This window comes from Oculina patagonica, chromosome 2 (assembly GCF_052425735.1).
Source record: "Oculina patagonica isolate OP01 chromosome 2, crgOcupat, whole genome shotgun sequence".
In the NCBI taxonomy this organism is placed as follows: domain Eukaryota; kingdom Metazoa; phylum Cnidaria; class Anthozoa; order Scleractinia; family Oculinidae; genus Oculina; species Oculina patagonica.
In genome coordinates, this window is record NC_135759.1 from 27,828,705 (window position 1) to 27,855,187 (window position 26,483).

Consider the following 26,483-nt stretch of genomic DNA (forward strand, 5'->3'; position numbering starts at 1 on the left):
AAATTTGCAAGCACAAGTGGCTAAAAAAGTAAAGAATTTTACAAATACATGTACTATTTTAAATTTGTAAAGAATTACAGGAGAGTGATAAAAAATTAAGAGGGGTTTGTTACTAGAGTTATTTAGAATATAATGATGGTGGGCCTTGGATGTCCAAAGATGCTAGCCTTGCATATTAATACATAAATATTTATGAGAAAAATTATCTTTCCATTTTTACAAAGCAAGATTTCAAGATGATCTTAAATCATATACCGCACATGAACCATTCTAAAAACTTCATGAAAACAGTGTCACATTCATCAGAAATGCTCTCTGCACCTGCCCCCAAATTAAAAGCCTGCATGGCATGGCATAGGGTACATTCCAAATATTTAGTTGCCTCAGTTGCATTCACAGCATAAATGGCAGACTCACTGCCACAATGCTTAACAAAAAAATGTGTATTTATCCTTAATAAATTGTGGTTTAATGGGAAAAAAGTCACCTACTGGCAATCAATAAAACAAAATTGCATTGAAAAAAATTACAGTTATGATATCAAACATTTTTAATGTAATTTTTATTTTCAATTAATAAAACAACTATCAAAGGTTGTGCTTGATTACTGATATAAAGCAGATAATTAACATTTTATTGAAGTAAACCAGAGATAGTAGAAATGACATCCCAAAGACAGATGAATTGTTATTTGTATCGATGGATTCATGCTGCTGTTGCATTATCTTTGTCGCGTCTGGCTTAAATGAGCGTCCATGGAATAACTAAAAGGCAACTTACTCTCGGGCTCTACGAAAAAAATTCTACACAAAACAATAATGGAAAGGATAACTAATTTTCAAGATTGTCATTTACACTCGGATTTACAAGACAACTTCGATAAACGGAAATGAGTACCTGTCTCTCTTGGGGCCTGTTTACATGATTCCGGAATGACTTTCATTCCGGAACGAAACTCGTTCCGGAATGAAGTTCGTTCTGCATTCACAGAGTCGACCGGTTCAACCAAAGGCATTTTCACGTGCGCGGTTTTCGCGCGAGAACAAAACAAGGTGGCGCATGTTTCGCGCGAGATCAAAACAACATGGCGCATGTTTCGCGCAAACATGTTTTTGTGCCCATTCATGGCCGTATCTGCGATTTTAACGAGTAATTTGACCATAGAGCTGCTTCTTAGGGCTAAACAGTAAATGCTATTACGTTTTTTCGTTTTGAATTCAAACTGTGGAGTCCGTATGCGGTTTCATGAGTTGCGATTTCATCTCGGAACGAAATTCGTTCTGTGTTTACATGATACCAGAATGAAATGTCATTCCAGAACGAAACTTTCATTCCGGAATGAAAACCGAAACGAACTCATTCCGGAATGACTTGACTTTCGTCTCGGTATCATGTAAACAGATACAGAGAAATGTATGGCGATGGAATGAACTCGTTCCGGAATGAAAGTCATTCCGGAATCATGTAAACAGGCCCTTGGAGTTCGGAAAATGTCATTAGACATTTCAACGTCTCCTTGCCGTAAAGGATTTAAAGCTTTTTTAACTTCACAGAGTGCCTCGTATGCTCCTGGCTCTTCTCAAGCTGAGCTGGGACATGAAGCGTGCGAAAATGGTGGTGAAGTCCGTCGTCTTAATAAGAATATTTTTCATAAAAGATGTGTCCAAGGCGCTCTGTACTGTAAAAATGCTAAATAGACGGCTCTTTTGCTGTTTTTAATACACATTTCAGGGTTGATGACATTTTGGTCCGCCATATTGAATGCAAGATCTGCCAGGCGCTCCGCGGCTCGCTCCCTAACCATCAATCCCCGCGCTCCCTGTTTCCCGCCTTACCGCCTCAACGTCCGGCCAATCGGCGCCTGGGGACGAGGCAGGCGACTGCAAGTCAGTTGATGACGTCATCGGTGCACGTCTAATGTCACGTGACCCAGAACAAAAAACTGAGTTTTACGCAAGAAACTTACGGTCTCATTCATAGTTTGTAGTATTATGTCAATCAGTACGTTTATCTTAAAAAATGTAAGCATGCGTTTTCCGTTAGCACAAAAACTTGAAAAATAAGTAAAGAAAATGTGTTCTTTTGACCACGTTTTTGAACACAACTTTAATGTTGTTTTGATTTTCCAAAAACGCATGCTTACGTTTAAAGAAAAATGTATTTTCTTTCGATTTACTGCAAAAAACAGAAGGTACGTTTTTTTCCTTCTGAGAAAAACTCGCATTTTCGTCCGTACCGGAAGTAAAATTATACGGTGACTGATTGGTTGAAATCATCGTAATTGACATTGCTGCACTAAGTTGGCTTTCCCCCCGCTCACGTACGCTTCAAAAACTATGATTTTTCGACACGGCAAACTTAACTTCTTGCTTGTATTTGGACAGCTAAAACAACGTTTACTGTCGCTCAACTAACTGTAGAGGCTAAGACAAATGTAAACAAAGGCGGTCGTAAGTATTAAAAGAGTTTAGTGTGAGTTTCTTTATTTTCGGATTGTAACTTGCGAACTTACCGTAAACGGCGTAATTACAGGAGGCTACAATTCATAGTTCGGTTGAATAAATAGTTAAGCTTAACGTTTATAAGCTGAAATGTTTTTATACAGGTGTTTTATATAGTTTAGTTTTCGCAGTTTTGTACCTTACTGAATTTGTCCTGTGGTTAGACTGCAGTACGAATCATAATCAGCAGTGTCTGCAAGCAATTTACGGCAGATAAATCAAGTTCATTCCTATATTTCTGCAATTGAACTGCGTAAAAATCATCTTACCTTCGTTTCGCGAACGAAATGAATCGCTGTTTTTTTTCTGAGCTTCGTTTAGTTCTAGTGACAGTGCTTTAATTTTTGCCAGTAGCTTTCACAGATTTCTTCAGTGAGCTGAAGGGGAAACTGATGAAAATACGGCAGCGCCGCACATTCGCATGTAATGCATCGGCACTACTTTTAAAAATATTTCGGCGGTTTCGGATACTTGCTTCAGGCTTCGTATATGTTTTGCAATCATTTAGTATGACAAACTTTTTTTATTTCAATTTACCCAGTTTGCTATTACTGCAGAACAAATTTCCGTAATTGAAATATGATTCTAACCGAAAGGGAACTAAACTCGCGTAAAATTTTGCCGCTAAGCTGAATCACGAATGCGAGAAAACCGGAAATAAAATTGCACTTGCGTGGCAACCGCTGAAAGGGAAATCAGACGAAGGAAAGGAGTTCAAGATCGCCGAAGGAACTTTTTATAAAGTTTGTTCATTACATTTCACGTTAGAAGATCTTTTAAACGATTTTTCTAAGATCTTCTAACCTGAAATGTAGCGAACAAACCTCAATAGTTCCCGCGGCGATCGTCAACTGCTTTCTTTCGTCTCAACAAATTGCATTGATCCACTTTTTCCCTTAGAGGCAAACGGTGAACACTTCTAAAACTTCTCGTGGCATTCAGAGACACAGCAACTCGTAGGCGCAGAGAAAAGAAACGCACCAGATCAACGAATAAACAAGACTTTTGTAGGAAAGCATTGTCAAAACAAAACACCGAAGCCCTACTAGCTCTGCTTTCATGCAGCTCGTCCCAGGCACCGACCGAGTGGTCCGCCGTATTTGCATTCGGTGTATAGTCCCTCCCGAAAAAAACCCCCCAAATCTCGAGCACAAAATCCTTCCAAAGATCCCCCTCCCTTTCCAACATAGGCCCATAGCCGTATACAGTCAAACCTATATAAAACGTTCACTGTTGAGGAATGGCCGACTGACAGCTTGACTAAGATGCCGTGTCAGGCAGACCCTCACAACTCGAATTGGCCATACTAGAGAAAAACTATCTTTGTCATTTGCAAAAAGAAATAACGGCTTTTGATTACTAGTAAGCCAAATTTGATGTAAATTCGTATGTCTTCCTTTTATAAACTGACCGTTCAACAAAAGTAGAAATACACTCCATCTTATTGGGACTTTGTAAAGGTGACGGCACCACATATGTACATTAAATAAGTGGATTAAGTTGGGGGACTTTTGAAACAGTCCGATCAGCAAAAAAAAGTAACCGCATTTTGATTGAACTTCTTCTGTTTTTCTTCAGGAACATGTCATCATTTAACGACTAATTAAAACGTGTTTCGTTTTCAATAAAACCAAACCTTTTTGAAACCCCAACCCTCCGATATTCTTCGTCCTGAAAATAAGCACCCAAACTAAAAACCTTATTATTGGAATCTTACTTTATTCTTCTATTTATAACATTGAGGCAACTCCAGGGTAGGCCAGGGGATTACTGGTATATCGATTTGCCAAAAAGTAACTGCTGTATCCAAGAAGAGGGCATATGTTCTAAGGGTGCATGCATTTCTTTGGGAAAATCCAAAATTGGATTATTGATCTCAGATCACACGGATTATTTGCTCCCAAAGAAACGAATAATCCGAAAATGGATTTTTTGCCATGACAACCCCGTAAACACATTTCGCACAGAACATAAAATATCAGCACAAATTTATTTTTCGTCGAATGTATCCTAGCTAAAATAATTTCAGCATACAAAATCTTTTACAAAAATCACACGTGGAAATAGTTCTTCTTTAGCCTCAAGCACAATGTGGCGAGAAAGCATCTGAAAGCGAAGAATGTTTGCGAAATGATCAATGCAAACTTTACTCGTGACAATTTCAAAAGGATACAACTTCCGTAGGCACACGGTGGCTGTTCTAGAAAACCTGTATGCGGTTTAAAATGACACTTCATACCTATCAAGCCACTGTTTCCTTTTATCGTGAAATATTTTTGTATTTTGATCGAAATAACCGCCTGAAAACTTACCGTATGACAGTGTTTACAAAGAGCGAACCTGTATTTTCACAGCAAAGACCGCTGGGCCAAGGTACTTTTTTCGGATCCTTTCCCAAAGAAACGCACGGATCATGAATCCTAAAAATCCGGATTCAGATATGATCTGATGTATCCACTCGGAGTGTGGATTCTTCAGATCATTGATCCAAGATTAATCCATTTTCGGATATAGGTAAAGAAACGCAAAATCCGTTTTTGGATCAAGAATCCGGATTTGGATTTTTCCCAAAGAAACGCACCCTAAGACAAATGAAAGGGATTTTAAACTTTTAACTTAAGTGTTTTACCGAGATATACCCATATTTAAGTAAGAAAAAATGCCATATGCCTAATTTAACACCCCCCTCTCCCTGTATGCCGTATATCCCGTTTGTTTGTTACATAATTGATAGAGTATGGTTGTCGTGAATAAGTCTTGATCCAGGAAGAGCACTCCATCAAAAAAAGAAACAAAAATTTAGAGATGAAAGAATTTAAAATCCCCACCAGTAACAATGAACAAGTTTTGACACGATCATATATTTTGTCCAGACACGTTATCTTTCACAGCACAAGATACTGAAGACATTGAAAGACCAAGAAAGCGACGTCGAAGAAATTCTGATTCCATTTTGTACTGCAAGGAAAGGGATGAGGAGGTTGGAGAGAGTAACAAGGAACAGAAAATAGCTCTTGAAAAGAAAACAAAATATCTGGATGCCAATATAGAAGCGTTCGTTCAGAGGTATCTCCAAAGTATCCCTGAGACGCACAGTGTGACGACAGAAACAAGTGACAGCGGGATAGGGACCTCTGTTGCACCATCTGATTTTGATGAAATGGAACACATCTCCGGTAACTATCTAACAAATAGATTCCATTTTGCAGTGCGTCTGTTCAGTTATAGATCACAGATGAGAACAGAAAAGTGGCCCACAAGCCGCTAGGCAAGTGGGTCGCTGATGTTCTTACCACATGTTGACGTCATCTGCGATCTATCACTGAACAGACCCACGGCAAAATGGAATCTATTTGTTTTACACAATAACAGAAGACTTCAGTACACTTTAGTGCTAAAGCAATGCCGCTACCGGTGAGCTAAAGTTGTTTTCATTTCACGATAAAGTTTTTCGTAATTTAATAAACAGGATGATGGAAAATTAAAATGTCAACGAAAAAAACTAACTTTTATTCTCTTTGGAAAGTTGTTTAACTCTTCTAGCTTCAACCTTAGCGTTCAAAACCTAACCTTCCTTTACAGGAGATAGAAAAATTGTGGAAAACTGCTGATAGAACGTGAAACAGGAAAATGCCCCGAAAAAACAGTAGTTTTTGACGTTTACGAGGACAAAAAAAGCACACTTCCTTCCAGAAAACTTAGCCTTTGCAATGCACTATGGGTACGCAAGCCCTTGTAAGCGTAAAAAAAGACGAATAAATTTCTTTCTTTCGTTTTCATATTGCTGTTTGATCAATACAGTTTTCGTTTTTTCTGTGTAATAAATAAAAAGCTTGTAGCCAAATTTAGCAAGTGTCACAAATAACTGACTATCCTATTTTCACGTGAAGTCATAGAGATCGATCGTTGAGTTCGACGGGCCGCCATCTTGGTTCCTGAACGCGGGCGAAAACCAAGGTGGCGGCGCGTCGAACTCAACGATCGATCTCTACGACTTCACGGGAAAATAGTGGATTTTAAACAGTGTAATATATAACTGATAAATAAATCGGTTTTCTCGTGAAACCTCTCGTATTTCTAGTGGCGTTCACACTACAGATTAGCAGTTCGACGGTTCAACAGTGATTTTGCATGATAGCGTAATTTATTAGGCCTTCCTTTTTAACTCGGAAAAGAGTTGTAGTGGGCGAAGTGAATTCACTCCTTCACTCCTTCACTCCATCACTCCTTCACTCGTTTCCTGTTAGACATATGCACGCAATGCGTGCAAGTGTTTTAAGGCCTCTAGAGAATTAGAAACTTTTCCGAGTTTAGTGGCTTATAGCCACTTTTAGTTATTTCTTATCTGCCTCAGCCTTGGCTTGGGAGATCACACTAACCTGGGCTCAATTCTCGCTATCACGTGAAACCGAATCATGATCCACTAACCGTTAATTGATGTTAAAAAATCTAAATGATTGTTTTGTTTATCCTTAAACAGATCAACCCAAAACATATTGCTTGAAAGATCTCAGTAGAATAGTCATCGATCAAATGAACACAAGACTTGAAGGCGACGATATTGCTTTGAGATATATTAACCAATCATTTGGGATCAGCGGCCATTTGCAGTCATTGAAGAGTATTTTCGAGTTATTTCCTGACACTCCTGTGAAGTTAATGAAAGACGTCCTTGAGGCTTTACAGCTGTATGACCTCGTAGATCTGTTGCCAGAGAAACCACAACAGGCCAGATCACTGCGGCTTGCGCTTCCTTTAAAGGAGATAGACAGATTGAGGAAAGCTGCTGATGGTCGACCCACAACGTATCATAGCAGTGCTGCTGTGCTGATTATTGCTGACAAACAGACTTCTAAGACAGAAGGATTTAGAAACTTTTTTAAAGGTCTTAACTCAAAGAGCGATGTAACAATAATTGAATGCAGAAATGCAAGTAAAATGGAACGCGAAGTGATGCGTATGGAAGATTGGTGGAAATCGAAGGGACGTCAGAGGCCGACTGAGGCGGAGATTCAAAAGAAGAAGGAGGAGTTGCAGATGGAAATGGAGAACACAAAGATGGCTGCATTAGCAGTCATAGATAGGTGGATACACAATCAAGGTTGGTGACGATTAAAAAGAAAATATCCTACTTAATCTAAATTAACGAGAAGCTATTCTTGCCTTGAGCGTGGTTTCGTTGTGAAAAAGCATGTCTTCAAGACACGTTTATATCTGACAGACGCTAATATTCCAAGATCGATTTGAAAAGACAGTAGTCTTTTTTGACCATTTGCAAAAAGGAGTATTGTAGTTGGGTTTAATTTCACTCCGTGGATTGGTCCGTCAGTTCTCGTAAACTCCCAAGGGAATACTTTTTGCTGTGGGCGATGAACACGTCACTCAAAGGAAATACGAACGCGTCAGCACTTGCGGGTTGATGGCGAGACACTAAGAAAATTCTTTAAAATAACATTACATAACAAATTGAAAACGTGACTTGCCAATATCATATCAATTGTTACATAACAAATTAAAAACGTGACCACTGGACATTTCATTTTGATGTAAACGAAGTGAAATTATGAGGAGGCGGGAAAAATTGCGACGCGGAGTTCACTCTTGAGTTGAATGAAACTCGCAAGGAAAGCGAGCGAGAGAGTTTTATTTCAAAGATTTTCTTCGCCAATCTTCTCTTAAATCGTCTATTCATGCTGGAAAATTGTGATAACAATTACGGTTTACGGAAAGATCCGAATCAATAGCTTTTCTGCAAATTATACGCCTTGTTCAAGTCGAACGAAGCAAGGGACGGCTGTCATTGAGACTACTATTAATATTATGCTTAGACGAAATTGCACTCAGAGTCGGTGAAGTTTATTGAAGTTCAAATCGACAAGATCAAGATTGAAAGCCCAGGGGGGCACTTGGGATTTTAAGGGACAGGGATGATCGAATGGGGGCAAAAATAAAGACCCAAAAAAATCCCTTGGTCTTCCAAAATGGCCCAAAAAAATCCCTAGATGAAAAATTGACCCCTCAAAAATCAACAGCAAAACACGTTTGTTCGTACTTTATTCGCAGAACTACGCAGCCAAGGCATTACCACAAATCGTCAGATTGTTTTAAATACCCAAAAACATCCCTACTCAAATCAAAAAATTCTTGCCAAATTTTCCTACCCAAAAAAATCCCAGAATCGACAATTTCAAACCCAAAAAAATCCTTCGATCATCCCCGTCACTTGAAACCCCGAGTACCCCCCCTGGGGTTGAAAGGTAAAAAACGTACCTGAAATGCTTAGCCTTATTTTACGCCGAACACTGATCCGAATAAAATTGTGTCAGTTTTATGGTTTTCCCGTAAACTAATTGCTAATTTTCATCTTTGTTCTGTCGCTCTCGTTGTACATTTACAAGACCTTGTTTTTAATTAAACACTTCACTCGCGGCGTCTAAAATCTGTCATAAAGCAAAGAAAGAAGCCTAAGCCATGTTTTATTCTGTCATAAAACACTCCAGGCATTTGAGAACACTCGAGAAATGTGGAAAACATTCACCTGCGACTCTGTTTCTACATTTCCCTCGTGTTCTCAAATGCCTGTCGTGTTTTATGACAGTATAAAACATGGCTTAGGCTTCTTTTATTTGTTAAATAAACAGACAATTTCAGTGATCCGGTGTTTGATAATGTGAAACCAAAATACAAACCAAAAACTTATCTAAGTGACACGAAACGAAGAGGCTTAACAATAGTTACAAAACATGAAAACATAAAATACACAAACCCAAGAGAGACTGTCACTGACAACAATCTAAGTAAAAATTAAACGAAATTATTAACCCTTTCACTCCTAAACGCGCATTCAGGCGCTATTTGGAGGTGCAGTCATTGATTCACTTGTGACGTCATTAATTAGCACGTCAGTGGAATTTCGTGATAAGAATCTGATAGAGCTTGAATTGACCTTTCTATAGGACTGTTCATTTTGAATATCAGTTGCATTCTGACAGAGCTAATCAAAGAAAAACAAAATCCATTTTTGGTGCAAAATCGTTGTTAAAGAGGCCAGTACACCTGTAATTGGTCAAGGTCCCCTTTTCAGGGTTTTCCATTGATAATGTCAAAACTTTTTTGGCCAAAAGATAGGATATGAAGAGTAGAAAGTAACGAGAATAAGAAAGCGAGAAAAAAAGGAAGCAAAAGGGGCAAAAAAAAATTTGGAACGGTTCCCTATACGATATACAAAGTGAAAGTCTTTGCTCTTGTCAGGGATGGAATTACAGGTGTTATAACATTGAAAAGCAGCAAGAATATTGACATACGCACTCAAGAGGATGGTGAGGAATTTCAACGATTTCTGTGCCATTAAGTTAGTGTGATGTTTTGTTTGCGCAGCATGTTGGTACAACGTTTACTTATTGCTTTGCGAAATTTAATGATACTGCCAGACAATTACAGTCTTGTTATATCATCATCATCATCATCATCATCATCATTAATTACACGAGGACGCTTAACCCTTTCACTCCTAAACACGCATTCAGGCGCTATTTGGAGGTGCAGTCATTGATTCACTTGTGACGTCATTAATTAGCACGTCAGTGGAATTTCGTGATAAGAATCTGATAGAGCTTGAATTGACCTTTCTACAGGACTGTTCATTTTGAATATCAGTTGCATTCTGACAGAGCTAATCAAAGAAAAACAAAATCCATTTTTGGTGCAAAATCGTTGTTAAAGAGGCCAGTACACCTGTAATTGGTCAAGGTCCCCTTTTCAGGGTTTTCCATTGATAATGTCAAAACTTTTTTGGCCAAAAGATAGGATATGAAGAGTAGAAAGTAACGAGAATAAGAAAGCGAGAAAAAAAGGAAGCAAAAGGGGCAAAAAAAAATTTGGAACGGTTCCCTATACGATATACAAAGTGAAAGTCTTTGCTCTTGTCAGAGATGGAATTACAGGTGTTATAACATTGAAAAGCAGCAAGAATATTGTTGAATATTTGAATATTCAACAATGTTGAATATTTGAATGTTGAATATTTGGAAATAAGTCCAAATTTCGGCTTATGCGCATGCACCAAAGTAAAATATTCTACATTTTTACACAGAATCTTTATGAAAATGTTGCTGAAGTGTGAAAAAGTGCTTCTGTAGCAACGTTGAGGTAAATTCCAGACCATAGCACCAAAATTTCAGTTTAGCGGCTAAAAAAACGCGTTTTTTGAGGAAAATGTGGGGGTCAAAGGGTTAAAGGAGAAATCGTGCTTACCGATTGTCCCCTCTTGCCAGAACAGTTAAAAACACACGTGCACCAACAAGAGCGCAATTTTGTACTGTACAACTCTTTCGCAACACAAAACCTAGCGCACATGTTTCTGAAAGGTGATCGAGCTAATATTTAACCTAAGGCACTATTTCTCAGCGGTCTCCCTTAAAGGATATATGAGGATTCACACTTGTTAATTCATACTCCTTTTTACGCCAGTCCTGCTATTCAGCCTGTGTTTCTTTATGCAGCGTTATGCAGGACAAGAACCTTCACGATCAGAACACATAACACCTGTTCTTCGTAGATTACATTGGCTCCCAATCCGGCAACGAATCAAATATAAGATACTACTTCTTACGTATAAAGCGCTAAATGGCATGGCACCACAATACTCAATTAATCCACTCCAGCACTATACTCTGACTAGGCAACTTAGATTATCATTAATAAATCTGTTGGTTGTACCGAAATCGAACCTTATGTCTTATGGAGAAAGATCTTTTCAAGTTGCCGCTTCCAATCAAATTCAAAGCTATTAAATCACTTGACGTTTTTAAAAAAGAATTTAAAACATTTCTCTTTAGAGAGGCCTTTTTATATTAATTACATTTTATTTTTTAATCCAAAGTAAATTGACATTTATATTAATTACATTTTATTTTTTAATCCAAAGTAAATTGTGAATTTTTTAATTAATATTTTACTTTTTAAAATTGTCAAAACTTAGAGAGGCCTTTTTATATTCATCATATTTTATTTTTTTTTATTCAAAGTAAATTGTAAATTATCTAATTTATATTTACTTTTTAACATTGTCAAGCGCCTTTGAACTTATGGAAATGACGCTGTATAAATAATAATAATAATAATAATAATAATAATAATTATTATTATTATTATTATTATTATTATTATTATTATTATTACTATTATTAAGAAGAACACTAGAGCTGGTTTAAGGTCGCGGGGGACACCTACAACATGAATAAATTCATGAAGCGAAATTTTGCTAAACCAGTCGCTTTCTTTCGTTTAAGGTTTTTCAACTCCCTCAGAATCTCTTTTTCTTTCACAGCTCTGAAAATGAATTTCTCTTTGCTTAGAGGGGGTTTCGTTCCATTAGGTTTGCACCAAACAAAGGCACCAAGGAAAAACGACTTTCTTTTCACATTGATGGCAGCGTTAGTAAAAAAGTCACAAAAACCTTTTGGGATGAATTTCTTATCGGTAGACTTCGTTCCATTTATCTGAAACGTTGATCCTTGTCCTGATGGTAGTTTCGTTGGATACAGCTTTTTAATGGCACACCAGAATTAATCAGGAGAGTCGGCACTATCTCTCAGGATATCCTGATGATATCTGCTCTGTTTACATGTGTTCATTGACGCTTTGAACTTATGGAAATGGCGGTGTATAAATAATAATAATAATAATAATAATAATAATAATAATATTATTATTATTATTATTACTATTATTAAGAAGAACAGTAGAGCTGGTTTAAGGTCGCGGGGGACACCTACAACATGAATAAATTCATGAAGTGAAATTTTGCTTCACCTGCATCTTGTAAAACGCTTATTTCTCGGCTTGTTGTGGGTGCGATTAAGCTCAAATTTTACAGAGACATACAGAAATGATGAAAGACTATGAATGTGATCTTTTATATGCTAGATTGCACTTAATGGCGATGTTGGGAAGAACTTGATTTTGAGACAGCACACTGTGATCTTGTCAAAAACTAATCAGTCAATTCCTCTAGAGTGTCATAACAGAAGCGGATTTTTTAATTTAAAGTTTGCCAGCAAGTTATAGTGGTTTAAATGTGCAAATTTGAATTCAATGCCTTCTCTTTTTTTTAAAAGCGCTCTTTCAGAATTCCGCTTCTGTTGTGACACACTACAGTATTCCTAGTTTACCTGTCTGCAGTGGCAGCTCATGAAGTTCTGTATCCGCGCTGTATTCTCAGCCCCAAAATTGTCGGAAAAGTCCAAACTTTGAGATTTCCGAAGGTCTCCCAATCAAAACACGGTTTCCAAAAAGTAATTATGGTAATTATATTCCACGCTTTAATTGTGAGAACAATGCGTTTTTTAACGAAAAAGACACGATTGTTTATCAGTGAATATTATTATGATAACTCTGAGTTATATTCCACGCTTTAATTGTGAGAACAATGCGTTTTTTAACGAAAAAGACACGATTGTTTATCAGTGAATATTATTATGATAACTCTGAGTTACACTAATATTAGGCCATAGACTTCCTTCAATCTATATAAACGCATAAAGTTAAGCGTTGTTGTAAATTGGATAAAATCTCGTAAGAGTTCAAGCATTTTTATGTTTTAGAAATCAACTAAACATGGGAATTTTTCAGAGCCCTGCTTTTCTTTGGAGTAAACATTTTTTTTCACAAACAATTCCACACGCGAACACATCAAATCACGCGCGCTCATATTTTTATGCAAATACTCGCTCGTTAAGTTGTCGATGTCAGTCGTTGCACTTCGTGCATACGCTTTAAATAAATGCATAATGATAAGCCAAAGGTGTCCCCCGCGACCTTAAGCTGAATGGGAATTCCCCAGCCAACTAATTTACCAATGACGTAAACCTTATACAAGTCAGGGCATGTTTGTCTCGGTGGTTTTCCTTCAGATTTCTAGAATCATCCAGATGACACAGCTAAAAAATCGAACATTTCAAACTTAAAATGCTAGGTTAAAACCAAAGGATTTGTTAAGTTTCCATTTGAAGCAAATTTAAAGCTTTTAAAACATTGCGTGATTCTGGCCGATCGTGTGAAAGTGAAAGCACACGTAAGCACATTCCACGACACAAACGTAATGGTGTTTAAATAAATGTAACTTCTGGCCCGCTAAAGCGTATTTTTCTTTCATAGCATGAAATTATAGTATTTTCTTTGATTCAAACACTTCAAAATCGAATATATCACACTAAACATACTTTGTGAAGGCAAAAGTATAAGAAAATTTCCCATTTGTATCTAATTTTATGCTTCTATACACAGATATGTCCAGGATTGAACGCAAATGAGATGCACGTTCCTCATGACAGGCATCACAAAGTGTCCTCATTAATAAGAGTTCACCAAAACACACCAAAATCTGTCAAATATGAAGTAAAATGGAATTGTCAAATATCACAGTCAAACATGAAGTACTCATTAAACAATACTTGCGTTCAATCCTGGACATAAGTGCCTAAACATTGCGTGACCTGAAGCATGACCGAGTGAAGGTTTGGGACAAGTCACCGACAAAAACAAAACAAAACAAGAAGCTCCTAGAGCTTAAAACTGCGCTGGTCACGTCACCGGCCTAGAGGAGTCTTGTGGGGGGATAAAAAAATGTACCCCCCATCCCCATTGCCCGCGTCAAATAATGTTGTGACTGACAAACAAATGGTTAGAAAACACCTTGTGTGAAATTTCAAGGTTGACTAGTTCCATCTGCAATTAGTTATTTTTCTTGTATGCTAATGCTGGCCAGATTTCCACGATCCTGATCCGTGAAGCCAGACGATTTATTAAATCAGCATCCAGTGTTGTGTCGAATTTATGTTTGAACACTGAACAATTGTCCCTAGAATGGAATATATGAAGCAACGATTTAAATCACATTTGGAGAAGAACACTTGAGCTATTTTAGAAGAGTGAAGAAAGAAAAAATACATTTCGCTTAAAAATGGAATATTTCACACTAAACATGCTGAATGAAGACCAAAGGATTCGTAAATTTTTTATAAGTCGCTGAATAACAGCTTTAAAACATTGCGTGACCGGCCGATCACAATCAATGCCTTGTGAAAGTGAAAGTTGTCATGTCAGCACATTCTTTGACACGAACGCAATGGTATTTACGCACAGTATTAAGTCCGCTTATATATATTTTTCTTTCAATGCATGAAAATTTAGTATTTTCTTTGAGTCAAACACTTAAAAATCGAGCATTTTGCATAAAACATGCAAAGAAAAGACCTTATTTTCGTAAGGTTTCCATCAGTCTACTCACTGACAAAAAAAAACCGTGCAGAGCAAGAACTGCCCAGCGCAGTTAATAACTGTGTCGTCTGAGTAGGTTATAATTTTGGAGTAACGAAGAGACTGATGGACGTCATTAAAGTAAATTAAGAACAATAGCAGACCTAGAATACTTCCTTGGGGAACACCTGCGAACACAGGATTAGGTTCAGGCAGCACTCCTTTAAATTGGACGAGCTGTTCCGGAGAAACAGATAATCTGTAAACCAGTTCAGTTCATTGTCCTGTTTCTTTGTTTTTTGTTTTTTCTGGTAAAAATGAGTTGCTGATGGTGTCAAACGCCTTTGTTAAGTCAATGAACACATGCATAGCTCCTGTTGCTTTCCCGCCGTCTGCTTCTTTCCGAAAAAAGTCTGTAAACAGAGTCACTGCCATTCAGTTGAGCGATTAGATCTAAAATGGCCGTTGCGATCGCGATGCGTCATCACCTGCTTGTACACAGCTCTCTCCAAAACTTTGACAGAGTAGGGAGAATTGAAATTGGTCTGTAGTTGTCAATTTCTGCCGTAGACCAGACTTGACCAGAGGAATCACCTTGACTATTTTTTTCAATCGGTTGGAACAACTCCAGTTGCGAGGGATAAGTCAATAATAAAAGTTAAAGGCTTTGTGATGACATCTGCGGCATCTTTAAGTAATCCAGGGGGAAAATTATCTAAACCAGTCGCTTTCTTTCGTTTAAGGTTTTTCAACTCCCTTTCTTTTCACATTGATGGCAGCGTTAGTAAAAAAGTCACAAAAACCGTTTGGGATGAATTTCTTATCGGTAGACTTCGTTCCATTTATCTGAAACGTTGATCCTTGTCCTGATGGTAGTTTCGTTGGATACAGCTTTTTAATGGCACACCAGAATTAATCAGGAGAGTCGGCACTATCTCTCAGGATATCCTGATGATATCTGCTTTTGTATTTTTTAATAAGGCCTGTCACTCTGTTACGTTGTTGCTTGTACGATGACCAGTCTAATTCACAGTTAGTCCTGCGAGCTTTCCTAAGTAAACCATCCCTCAAGTTCATCTCCCGTTTGACCTCTTGAGTCAACCATGGGCAGAGTCTCCCTTTGACCTTCTTTTCAATGAGCGACGTATGTTTGTCAATACACTTGTAAAATGTTCTTTAAAACACTCGAAGTAGTGTTGACACAGGACGATGAAAAGACTTGCACAAAATTCATGGAATCAAGCTCTTCGCAAAATAATTTCGCATCACAGTTTGCAAAATTTCGGCAGATAATGATTCTAGGATGATGTTTCACATTGTTTACTTTGCGAGAACAGCAGATCAATTCATGATCGCTCAAGCCAGCCGAGATTACTTTAACATGGTTGATTTTCTTGGGTTCGTTGCTGCATATGATGTCAATCAGAGTATTGGATTCGCGCTGGTAAACTGCCGGTATTTCTGCACGCTGGGAAAGTTGGCTGCGAGCTTTTGAATTGTTTGCTGTGGCAAAAGGAGTCAGGAATGTCGATCAGAAGAAGGCTTTATTGCTGCATACTGCTGGTTTAAGTGTTCAAGATATTTATTTCACGTTGAACGAAAGAGGAACATATAGTTATCAGAAAGTGAAGGCGACCTTGAATAAATATTTCAAACCGCAAGCGAATGTTCCGTATGAAAGGCTTTGTTTTCGTGAGACGAGTCAACTGGCCAACGAAAGCATCGAACAGTTTGTGACCAGATCGAGACAAAAGGCACAAACCTGTAAATTTGGAGACGCCGCTGCTGTGGATGAGCAAATTCGCGATCAAGTGATTACCAAGTGTTTGTCACACGAACTCCGTCGAAAATTACTCCAGAAGGGTCGAGCCTTGACACTGCCACAAGTAAGAGAAGTTGCCAGGTCTATGTAAGCATCTGAGAAGCAGGCATGTTCAATCAAAGGAGCAAGGGGCGAGGTCAGTAGTGAGGTGAATAGTGTGAGTGGAAGGACTGATTTCAAAGGGGATGCGAGCACAAGGAATGTGAAATGTTTTTGTTGTGGAAATGTGGGACATAAAGCTAATGATCACCGATGCCCAGCGAGAGGAAAACAGTGTAGAAAGTGTAATGGAACTGGACATTTTGAGGCTGTGTGTAAAACAGTGTAAAACACTGGCCGTGGAAGTGGTGGAGCTAGAGGACCACGTAGACCAGATGCCAGAAGAAAGGATGGTTCGCCTCACCATGTATGGCAAGTAGAAGCTGAAGATAAGCAGAGTGATGACTGTGAATATGCTTTTGGCATTTCAGATGATTGTAATGTTTCAAGTAATGGCAAAATTTCTGTGAAAATAGGAGGTTTGCCAGTAACAATGATTATTGATTCGGGTGCTAGTTGCAATGTCATGGGTCGTTATGTGTGGGAGTATCTGAAGGTTAATATGTTGAATGTGTGTCGAGCAAGGCATCCAAGAAGTTGTATGCATATGGTAGAAATCAGCCATTACAAGTTGCGGGCACGTTTACTGCAGAAGTGTCTGTTGGAGAGAGAGTGTTGAGTGGGGTCGAATTTGTTGTTATTGAAAATGAGGGACACGCCCTCCTTGGGCTAGAAATTGTCATTAGAGGTTTTGAAGCTGGGTCCTCAAGTTAATACACTAAAGGTATCTACGGATGGAGCGGAAGGGGGACCGAGTATTTTTGAAAGATTTCCGGGAGGTTGCGAAGGTATTGGCAAATTGAAGTATTTTCAGCGAAAAATCCCTATTGATTCAGAGGTACAAGCCATTGCACAACCAATTAGACGAGTTTCATACCACCTTTCGTGATGAGCTGAGTGACAAACTGGATGAACTTGTTAAGTTAGACATAATTGAGAAGGTGAGTAGTCCAAGTTTGTGGGTATCACCAGTGGTAGTCGTACCTAAGCCCTCAGGTTACATCCGTTAATGTGTCGATATGCGTCAAGCTAACGTGGATGTAAAGCAGGAACGTTACCCAATACCCACCATCGATGAAGTTTTACAAGATTTAAATCAGAGCAAGTTTTTCAGCAAATTGGATTTCCACTCTGCCTACCACCAGATAAAGCTGTCACCTGAATCAAGAGATATTACTACATTTTGAACACACAAGGGACTCTACCGATACAAGCGACTCATGTCCGGTATAAGTTGTGCGCCTGAGATGTACCAGAAGGTTCTCCAGCAAGTTCTTTAAGATTGTGATGGCGCCCATAACATCCTTGATGATGTGATAGTGCATGCAGCCACTGAAGAGGAGCATGACAGAAGATTCGAGAATGTGGTCCGAGTATTAAGCAGCAAGGGGTTGACACTGAATTTAAGATGTCACATTTGGAATTCATAGGCCATGTTTTGTCAGCACGTTGAATTGGTCCATCGGATGTTAAAGTAATGGCAGTTGTTGACGCCTGGGAAACAACGAGTGCTGCGGAACTGAGGAGCTTTCTGGGACTGGTCAAATTTACTGCACCTCTCCACCAGCTTTCAAAGAATGGTGAGCCCTTCGTGTGGGGGCTGGAGCAACAGAAATCATGTGAAGAGTTAAAGAAGCAACTGTCCCGTGCAGAGACACTTAGATACTTTGATAAGAATGCCCCAACTAAGGTGATCGCGGACGGAAGCCCTGTAGGATTAGAAGCTGACGTGTACTAGTCCAACAGCAAGGGGAAGAGCAACGAGTTATTAGCTATGCAAGCCGAAGCTTGTCCGATACAGAACGCCGGTATTCTCATACGGAGAAAGAGGCTTTGGCAATAGTGTGGTCCTGCGAAAGATTTCATGCCTATTTGTATGGTGCTGAATTTGAACTAATGACTGACCACAAACCTGTGGAATGTATTTTCCCGCCTTAATCCAAGACCTTTGCTAGGATCGAGCGATGTCGTCTCAGAATGCAACCTTACAGACAGATTTACCCTGAAATACGTTCCAGGTCCCCAGAATATTACAGATTCCTTGTCACGCCTCCTGCAACCAGTGGCGCCGTCAAAAGATGAAGACCAAACAGTACGTGAGGTGGGTAACTCAAGAATCAACGCCTGTTGCCTTGACAACTTGTGAAATTGAGAGAGCATCAGAACATGACCCAGAGCTGCAAAGTGTACGAGAATGTCTCTTGAATGGAAAGTGGCATGCCATAGAATTCAAAGAGTACCTGCCTGTGTGAGGCGAATTAAGTGCAATTGGAGTTCAGTATTGAAGATGAAGTCAGAGGTCGTGACAGTGAGCGAAAAGAGAAAGGAAAGGTGTATGCATCTACTGCTGACGAAATACATGTGAAAGCGAGATTCAAGAAGGTGATAAGGTGTTACTGACACAGGAGAAAGAAAACAAACTGCCAACACCATTCAAACAGTCTCCCTTTACAGTTGTTCAGAAGAATGGCAATAGTGTTCTTGTCGAGGCTAATGGTGTACAGTACCGTCGGAATGTGACCCATGTGATGATGTATTACCAGCCACCAGTAAGTCATTTGATGTTTCGAAGGCTCAGAGAGCAACACCAACCTCACCAAGCCAAGAGTTAAGTGAACCTGTTTCTTCTGGAGCAACAAGTGAAGACAAACCAGTGGAATACAAACATGTAATGAGACAAAGTGATGTTGCTACCTTACGCCCATCAACAGTCAAGAGAGCACCCTCTACATTTCAAGATTATGTTTTAGGCTGCGTTCAGTTGGCCCCAGGGTAGAACTCTTAAATCCAGATGTGAGCTGGAACTCTGAACTGAACTGGAACTATTGGTTGTTGTGTTACATTTGTACTTATGTCAGTTTAAAATGTCCAGCCATTGTTCAATTTGGAAAAGACATTCAGAGACATTTGCATGCGTATAAAGTTAGTTAGGTTTTATTCTGTTTATGTTGCCTTCCAACCCAACGATCTATTCGAAGACGGGAGGATTGAAGTGTATGCTAAGTCTTACCCTCCCCACCCCCCATGTTTATAACAACCCAGCATGTACACTGATTAAAAGTGCGCGAGTCTGGTAATGGCGTCGTTCGTTGTTGTCTTAGTTTAATCCGAATTATCCATGGTTCAATCCGCGAATCCACTACAACTGGTCCTATGGTTTAATGTATATCACCCGCTAAGAGCACAAAGTAGGTTACAGAAAGAGTGACGTTAGCAAACTTGAAACCGGCCATGCATTTCAAAGATGGAGGAAGGAGAGCGAAACGTACCCGAATTTTGTGTTGGATAGTATTTAACATCCAAGCCTTTCGCTACGACAATGCTGCAGACCTTTTTATCCAAGCCACTGTTGTCTTTTGGGGAGTTGAGGACAACCGTGAAACGCAACCAGATCAGAAATATCACGGGGCAACGAAGGACCACTATTACGATTTTCGCGCCTTCTGGTTTAGCCGCCTTTAAGTTCCATGACGCTTGTTTTCACTCGCTATTTGCCTTTAGTTTTCGCAAACTATTTATTTTATTGTCTGCTCCTTAGTTTCGTTTTATTCGTCGTATTTTGTTGTTAGTTTTTGGCCATGGTCAACATTTCTCGGTGCCACATGGCGTTTTTGTTTTCTCCACTATCGGCTAATTTTGTTTCAACATTGTGTTTGCTTTCGCCTGTGTATACTGTTATTAGTATTTTGCCTCTCTTTTGGGGTTTTTGCTTGTTTTGCTTGCTCTTTGCCTTTCCTTTTTTGTGGGCACTCTGTTTTATTGCCTTCTCAGTTAGTTTTATTTGTAACATTCCGTTATATGTTTTTTTGGCGGTGGTCGACATTTCTTTGTACCACAACGTTTTTTTTTTTCACTATATGATAAGTTTGTTCCCAACTTGTATTGTGTCACTCTATTGGGGTTTTGCATATGTTTTATTTGCCTGTCTTAGATTATGCTCTTTTTGCCATCGTGGCTTTGCAGATGTTTTGTATTTGTTTTGCATGCTGCTTTTTCCCGTTGGGGCTTTGCAGATGCTTATGGATTTGTTTTGCATTCTGCTTTTTGCCCGATCGAGGCTTTGCAGACGCTTGTTGACTTATGGCGCATGCTGTTCTAGCCATCAGGGCATTTCAGATGCTTGTTACTTTATTCTGCATGTAGTTACACCATCGGAGCTTGGCAGATGCTTGTTACTTTATTTTGCATGTTGTTCTAGCCTTCGGGGCTTTTCAGATGCTTTTTGACTTATTTTGCATGCTGTTCTAGCCATCGGGGCTTTGCAAATGCTTATGGATTTGTTTTGCATGTTGCTACAGCCATCAGGACATTGCAAATGCTTATGGATTACGGGAATACGGTAACACTTGCCTCCTTGCATTTTGGCTTTGTTTATGCATGGTGCTCTTGCCATCTAATCGGGCTTTGCAGATGCCTATTAGTTGGTTTTTTATGCTGCTATTGCGAACTGGGCTTTGCAGATGAATTTTAGTTTGTTTGGCATGCTGATTTTGCCATCGGGGTTTTTGTTTTGCAGATGCTTGCTATTTTGTTTGTACTATGTAATTCTTCATCCGATGTTTTGCTGGAACTTGATTTTATTTTGTGGAAAATGTGTTCAGCTGTTGTATTTTATTTTACGCAGGAATTGTCAGCTTGCTTGTGTTTTCGCGTTATATGCTTTTGATTTGAATTTTGTCTTTCTTTGTGTTTTATATTAGTTTGATAAGTTTATTTGTAATCTCTTGGTCTTTTAAAATTGTGTCTTACCCTTAAGTTTTCTGTTATTCCCTGTTTACTTGTTTTTTATCCCCTTACTTCCCTTCTGTTTTCTTTATACAGTCGAAGCTCTCTTAAGGGACACTCTTGTAAGCGGACAGCTCTACTTACGACCGCCTTGTTTGAAACCCCGTTTTAACTCCCATACAAACTGTGTATTTTTACATTCTCGTAAGCTGACATTCCCGTAAGCGGCCGCGGACACTTTTACAGATTACGATTTAGACTTTTTCTTTGTTTAAAAGCTCCCGTAAGCGGACACCCTATAGAAAATCCTATAACAACCTCTGTATCTTGTTTTTATCAATCGACTTCACAACGCCGTTCGTCACAATGACTTTACAGTAATTACAGTACAATATTTATGTGTTTGTTTTTTCGTCATCCAAGTCCGTCCGGTTGTTGTTAGCTGGGAAAGCTCCTGTAAGCGGCCATCTTTCCCCTACACCTCTAGTGGCCGCTTATGAGAATCATTCTTGTAAGCGGCCAGCCCAAGTTACGGACACTTTTTTCCCGTCCCGAGGGTGTCCGCTTACGAGAGCTTCGACCGTATTCCTTTCTCCTCTTCCCGATGTCAGTCTTGAGGGGAGCCTAAGGCTGTCATCTCCCAGGTCTTCCTTTATTTATTTATTTTCTTTCTTTACTTTATTTTTCCCCTTTTGTTTTGCTTTCCTTCCGTTGTTCCTTCATTTGTTTTTGTCACAGTTTTGTACCCTCCTGTCGTTTCTTGGCCTTATGTTTTCTGGGTAATCAGTTTATGTTCCCAAGCCTGGAAGATGGCAGCTTAAGGCCACTTACTGTCATTTATGTTGCCTTTTGTGTTTACTTAGATCTTTTTCCAAAGGTTTGGGGTTTAGTTTTGGGTGTTTTGTTTAGTTTTGGATGTTTTTGTTTAGTTTTGGGGTGTGTGGGGTGTTTTTGCTAGTTTTGGGGTATGTGGGGTGTTTTTGTTTAGTTTTGGGGTATGTGGAGTGTTTCTGTTTAGTTTTGGGATATGTGGGGTGTTTTTGTTTAGTTTGGGGTATGTGGGGGCTATCCATTTCTGCATTATTGGTTTTAGGCTGTTGCGACAGCTTATCCCCATTCTAATCCGCATATAGCTTTAGGGAGAGTGCTGCAAATAGATTACTATTTGTCAGCGGCTCCCGCAAAGCATATATAAGGATTTACACATGTGCATTCATTCTCCTTTTCGCGCCAGTATATATAGGGTTTCGGTCCAACGCGTCTTATTTATCCTTTAGTGTTTCATTTCCCTCGGCTTCTCTCGCTGTGGACTTTCAGGTTTAGTTTTTCCCCGCCCTCCCGTCCCATTGCTACTTATTTGTTTCCTACCTGAAAGCGACAGCTTATCCCCATTCTAATCCGCATTTAGCTTGAGGGAGAGTGCTTCGAATAGATTACTAAACTTCGTAACAATGGATTGCGTGACTCAAAATTATAAGGATTTGTATGAAACTTTATAGCAAAAATTCATATCGAAAGAAAATGTAACAAACAGCTAGTGAAGCTCACATTTTACATCACGTGTTGTCTGTGTGTTGTTTCTTAACTGTTCTAAAGCATTTAAACCCTATTTAGGGAGGCTTAACGGTTTCCACCGCACTTTCCAGCTCTTATAATTTGATGGGTCAGTACTACAAATATTTATCAGTTGCTGCAACAATTATAATATCAAACAAATATCCAATCATTGCTGAACAAGTTGTGGTCATTTTCATTATGTCACTGGTAACCATAGCAACGGTATAACCTGTTAAAACACCCTCAATTTTTACTTTAAGTGCTTATAACGCAAAAACAAGCTTGGCGACCCCCACTTTTATGATGCAATAATGATTACCATGTTAAGATATAACTTTTGGCAAAGTTTAAAAAAGTTCTGTTCTATGGGTTCAGAGCCACCTTAAATTTTCGAAAATTTAAGGTGGCTCTGAACCCACATAATAGATTTTTTTGAAACTTTGCCAAAAGTTGTATCTTAACATGCTGATCATTATTCCATCATAAAAATGGGGGTCACCGAGCTTGTTTTTGAGTAATAAGCACTTGAAGGGTAAGAGTAAACCAAAATTAAAATATCGGTTAAATAGGGTTTTTAATGGTTTTAAAAATGGTCCTCTAACCAGGTGGTTGAACCCTTATTAAAAACGTTACTCTGGTTTTAAAAAATGTTAAGAAGTGTTCGTAAAATTTCCGTAAAAAGTTCCAACGTTTCGCGTTTTTTATTTTTAATCAGGGTTTAGATACTTTAGAACAGTTAAGATCTCCTGCCATTATATTTAAATTAGCAGATAAAAGATCAGTTTAAATGTACATTTAATATAATGGACAAATAAAGAATAAGAGAGAAACAACACATAGACAACATATGATGTAAAATGTGAGCTTTTCTAGCTGTTTGTTATATTTTCTTTCGATATGAATTTTTGCTATAAAGTTTCATACAAATCCTTATAATTTTGATGCCTCCATTCTGACCGAGTTGTCAAAGCGTGGGCCTGGGTGCCCTGTGGTAGATGTTGAATTGCCCGTGCAAAATGACGTGTATGGGTAAGCCAGTCGGCGTTTGTCAACCCGTCGGACCCTACAAACACTTAGTTCTTCCGGTACTGTTTCTTTTAGTTTGTAACGGCGCGTCCATGCGTTCGTTTCAGAAGGCTAATGTTTCATATCTGTTGTGCATTTTTTCTTGCAGGAAACTTTTCATTATTTGCTGTGTTTTTATTCTTCAAATGGTCTCCTAAGTATTTCAACTGGCGAATGTGGACAACGCTTCGGAAAGGGACAACGGAGAGACTGACGTCGGGAATTCCAAACAAAGTTAAATTATTCATCGGGCAGTTTGATTTGAGTGTCCCAGAACCGGCTCCAAAGACTCTTCTGATAACTACTGAAAAAACAACTGAGTCGTTTCAGACTTCGTTTCTGGAGATTCTTAACAAGCGCTGGCGGACACTGGACCTGTTATCAATGATGAGAGAGTTACACAGGTCTCAACGTTTGACAATAGAAGACAGATTGTCGTCTCTTCCAAGACTTGAGAAAGAGGAGGATTTAACTGACTGACTGTATGTAAGCTGCGGACTTGTTAAATTTATTCTTCGAACAATTATTTAGTGACGTTATCTGTAGCTATTTCTAAAAATATGTATTTTATCTATTTTTACCCTCTTAATTTACAGACGTCCCCACAAACTTCACGCTTTTTAAAAATGTTTCGCTCTAACCTGCGGCCAGGCGTTCCTTTCCTGCTAAGAAAAACGAGCGTAAATTTAAAAAGTAAAAGGAAAGAAAAAGGTGGAAGCGCGGCTGATCGCAGGTTAACGAGAATGCAGTAATTTCCTCGAGAGTGGCTGTTCCTAGATGTGAACACTAGTTGTACTAGGCTCTACAGACGTTAAAAGAAGGATTCTAACTCTCTTCGTCATCGAATTCTACCATCCGTGATTTTCCTATAACTTTGTTATAGAGCTTAAGTGATTTTTCTGTATTTTTTGTTTTGTTTTTTTATTAATTGTTTTCTTGTCATCATATTTTTCATTATACGGGTTAAAGAATCCCGTGAAAGTGTGAACTCAAAAGGACAGCAAACGTTTTGAAGAGTTCCGTTAAGAATTTGGTACAAGTAAATAGGGACCACCGAACAACGTAGTTTGCATGACTTGTAAAATTATCTCTGCAGATATTTCACTTACTTACTTAGAACCAGGCCACTAAATTAAATATATTCTGTTTGTTTGCTATTTGGTAAACTGACTTTTTGTGACTTTCATTTACTACAGGCTAGCTGTCTAAACATTAATATTCATAAAATAATTTAAATAGATAGAGCAAATAATTAGTTTCTGAAATAAATGGTCGTGTAGTGACGGTGCGTAGATTAAAACACTTTTTTCTCATTTCCAAGTTACCAGTTGCTAAAAATCATAACCGCTTAAGATGAAAAACACCGTTAGTATTGGGCTCTGACAAAGAAACGTCAGGTGTTGTTTTTAATCTAAAATAGCGTTTGGTCGATCTTAAATAATACAGTGAAACGTAGAATAAGATTTTACTACATAACATAGGACAAACACGGCTCAAAATGTCCTTGCATTAAGACGTCTGAGATAGGTTTTATTACATTGTATAATTAACTAGCTGGTTGCGTGTTTGTGGGAAGCGACTCGCGACCTGCTGAATGTCACTTCAATTTTAACCTCTTGTGTGGCGACATAACTCGTGTGAGTTCATTGCTGGGTATTCACTCTTGTTTAGGGTGTTGCGTGAGCGGCGAAGATCCCCGCGAGAGACGAGCCAGTGAGAGCCGGCCTATTTTTAATCGACGGCAAAATTTCGCTGATGAAGAGACAACTCTCGAAACGTCCAATAATTTTATCACATGTAGCGCATTAACAGTAGTTTTGTTTAATTTTGTTGATACCATACATGCCCTACACAGTTCTTTCCTGATATGTGTTTCCGGTGAGAGTTTACTAATCCCTCTCCCCTCCCCTCCCCCCACCCCCAGCCGGCTCGTATAATTTGCTCGCGCGAAGACCAACAACGGCAGACAAAAAGCGGCGCGAAGCTCGAACAAGAGAGCAACACGCAGGCTAGGCATCCACTTTCACGAGTATGCAACTATTCAAGGTAATTATGTGTGATTCGTTTTTACAAGTCTACGAGACTACTAATTCCATACTTACCGATAAAAAAGGACGCCTAATTCAAGATATATAACTAAATCAGCGTCAGTAATTCTTGTAACATTGTACATGTATATCCTCGCACAACATCAATAAAATTAAGTAGTTTAAAATTTCCATAGTGATCATTGTAGTGTTGCAGGTCTGTTTGCCGCCGGCATCTAAAGCGAGTTCAGCATTCTAAGACAATGGCATGACAAATACTTTGAAATGCCGGCAACCAGTATACTGCGCGCGTCAGTGCGATTGGTCGACATCCATTTACCGTAACTCTCTGGGATTCAAAGGGGTTTATTTCGTAAACGAATTAGCAGTTGCACCTGAGGCTCGTGTTTCCGCCGCACCCTGTTCTCT

The 26,483-nt window shown here is 38.9% G+C and overlaps 1 protein-coding gene across 1 annotated transcript in view; it reads left to right on the forward strand.

Moving 5' to 3' along the window:
• LOC144643906 (uncharacterized) overlaps positions 1-24,530 on the forward strand; it is a 38,541-nt gene extending 14,011 nt beyond the window's left edge. The window contains exons 5-7 of the mRNA XM_078503297.1: positions 5,393-5,677; positions 6,982-7,602; positions 24,137-24,530. Of these exons, the coding sequence (XP_078359423.1) occupies positions 5,393-5,677; positions 6,982-7,602; positions 24,137-24,507 (1,277 nt within the window). The 3' untranslated portion in view covers positions 24,508-24,530. The remainder of the gene's footprint in view (positions 1-5,392; positions 5,678-6,981; positions 7,603-24,136) is intronic.
• Positions 24,531-26,483: the final 1,953 nt, after the last annotated feature.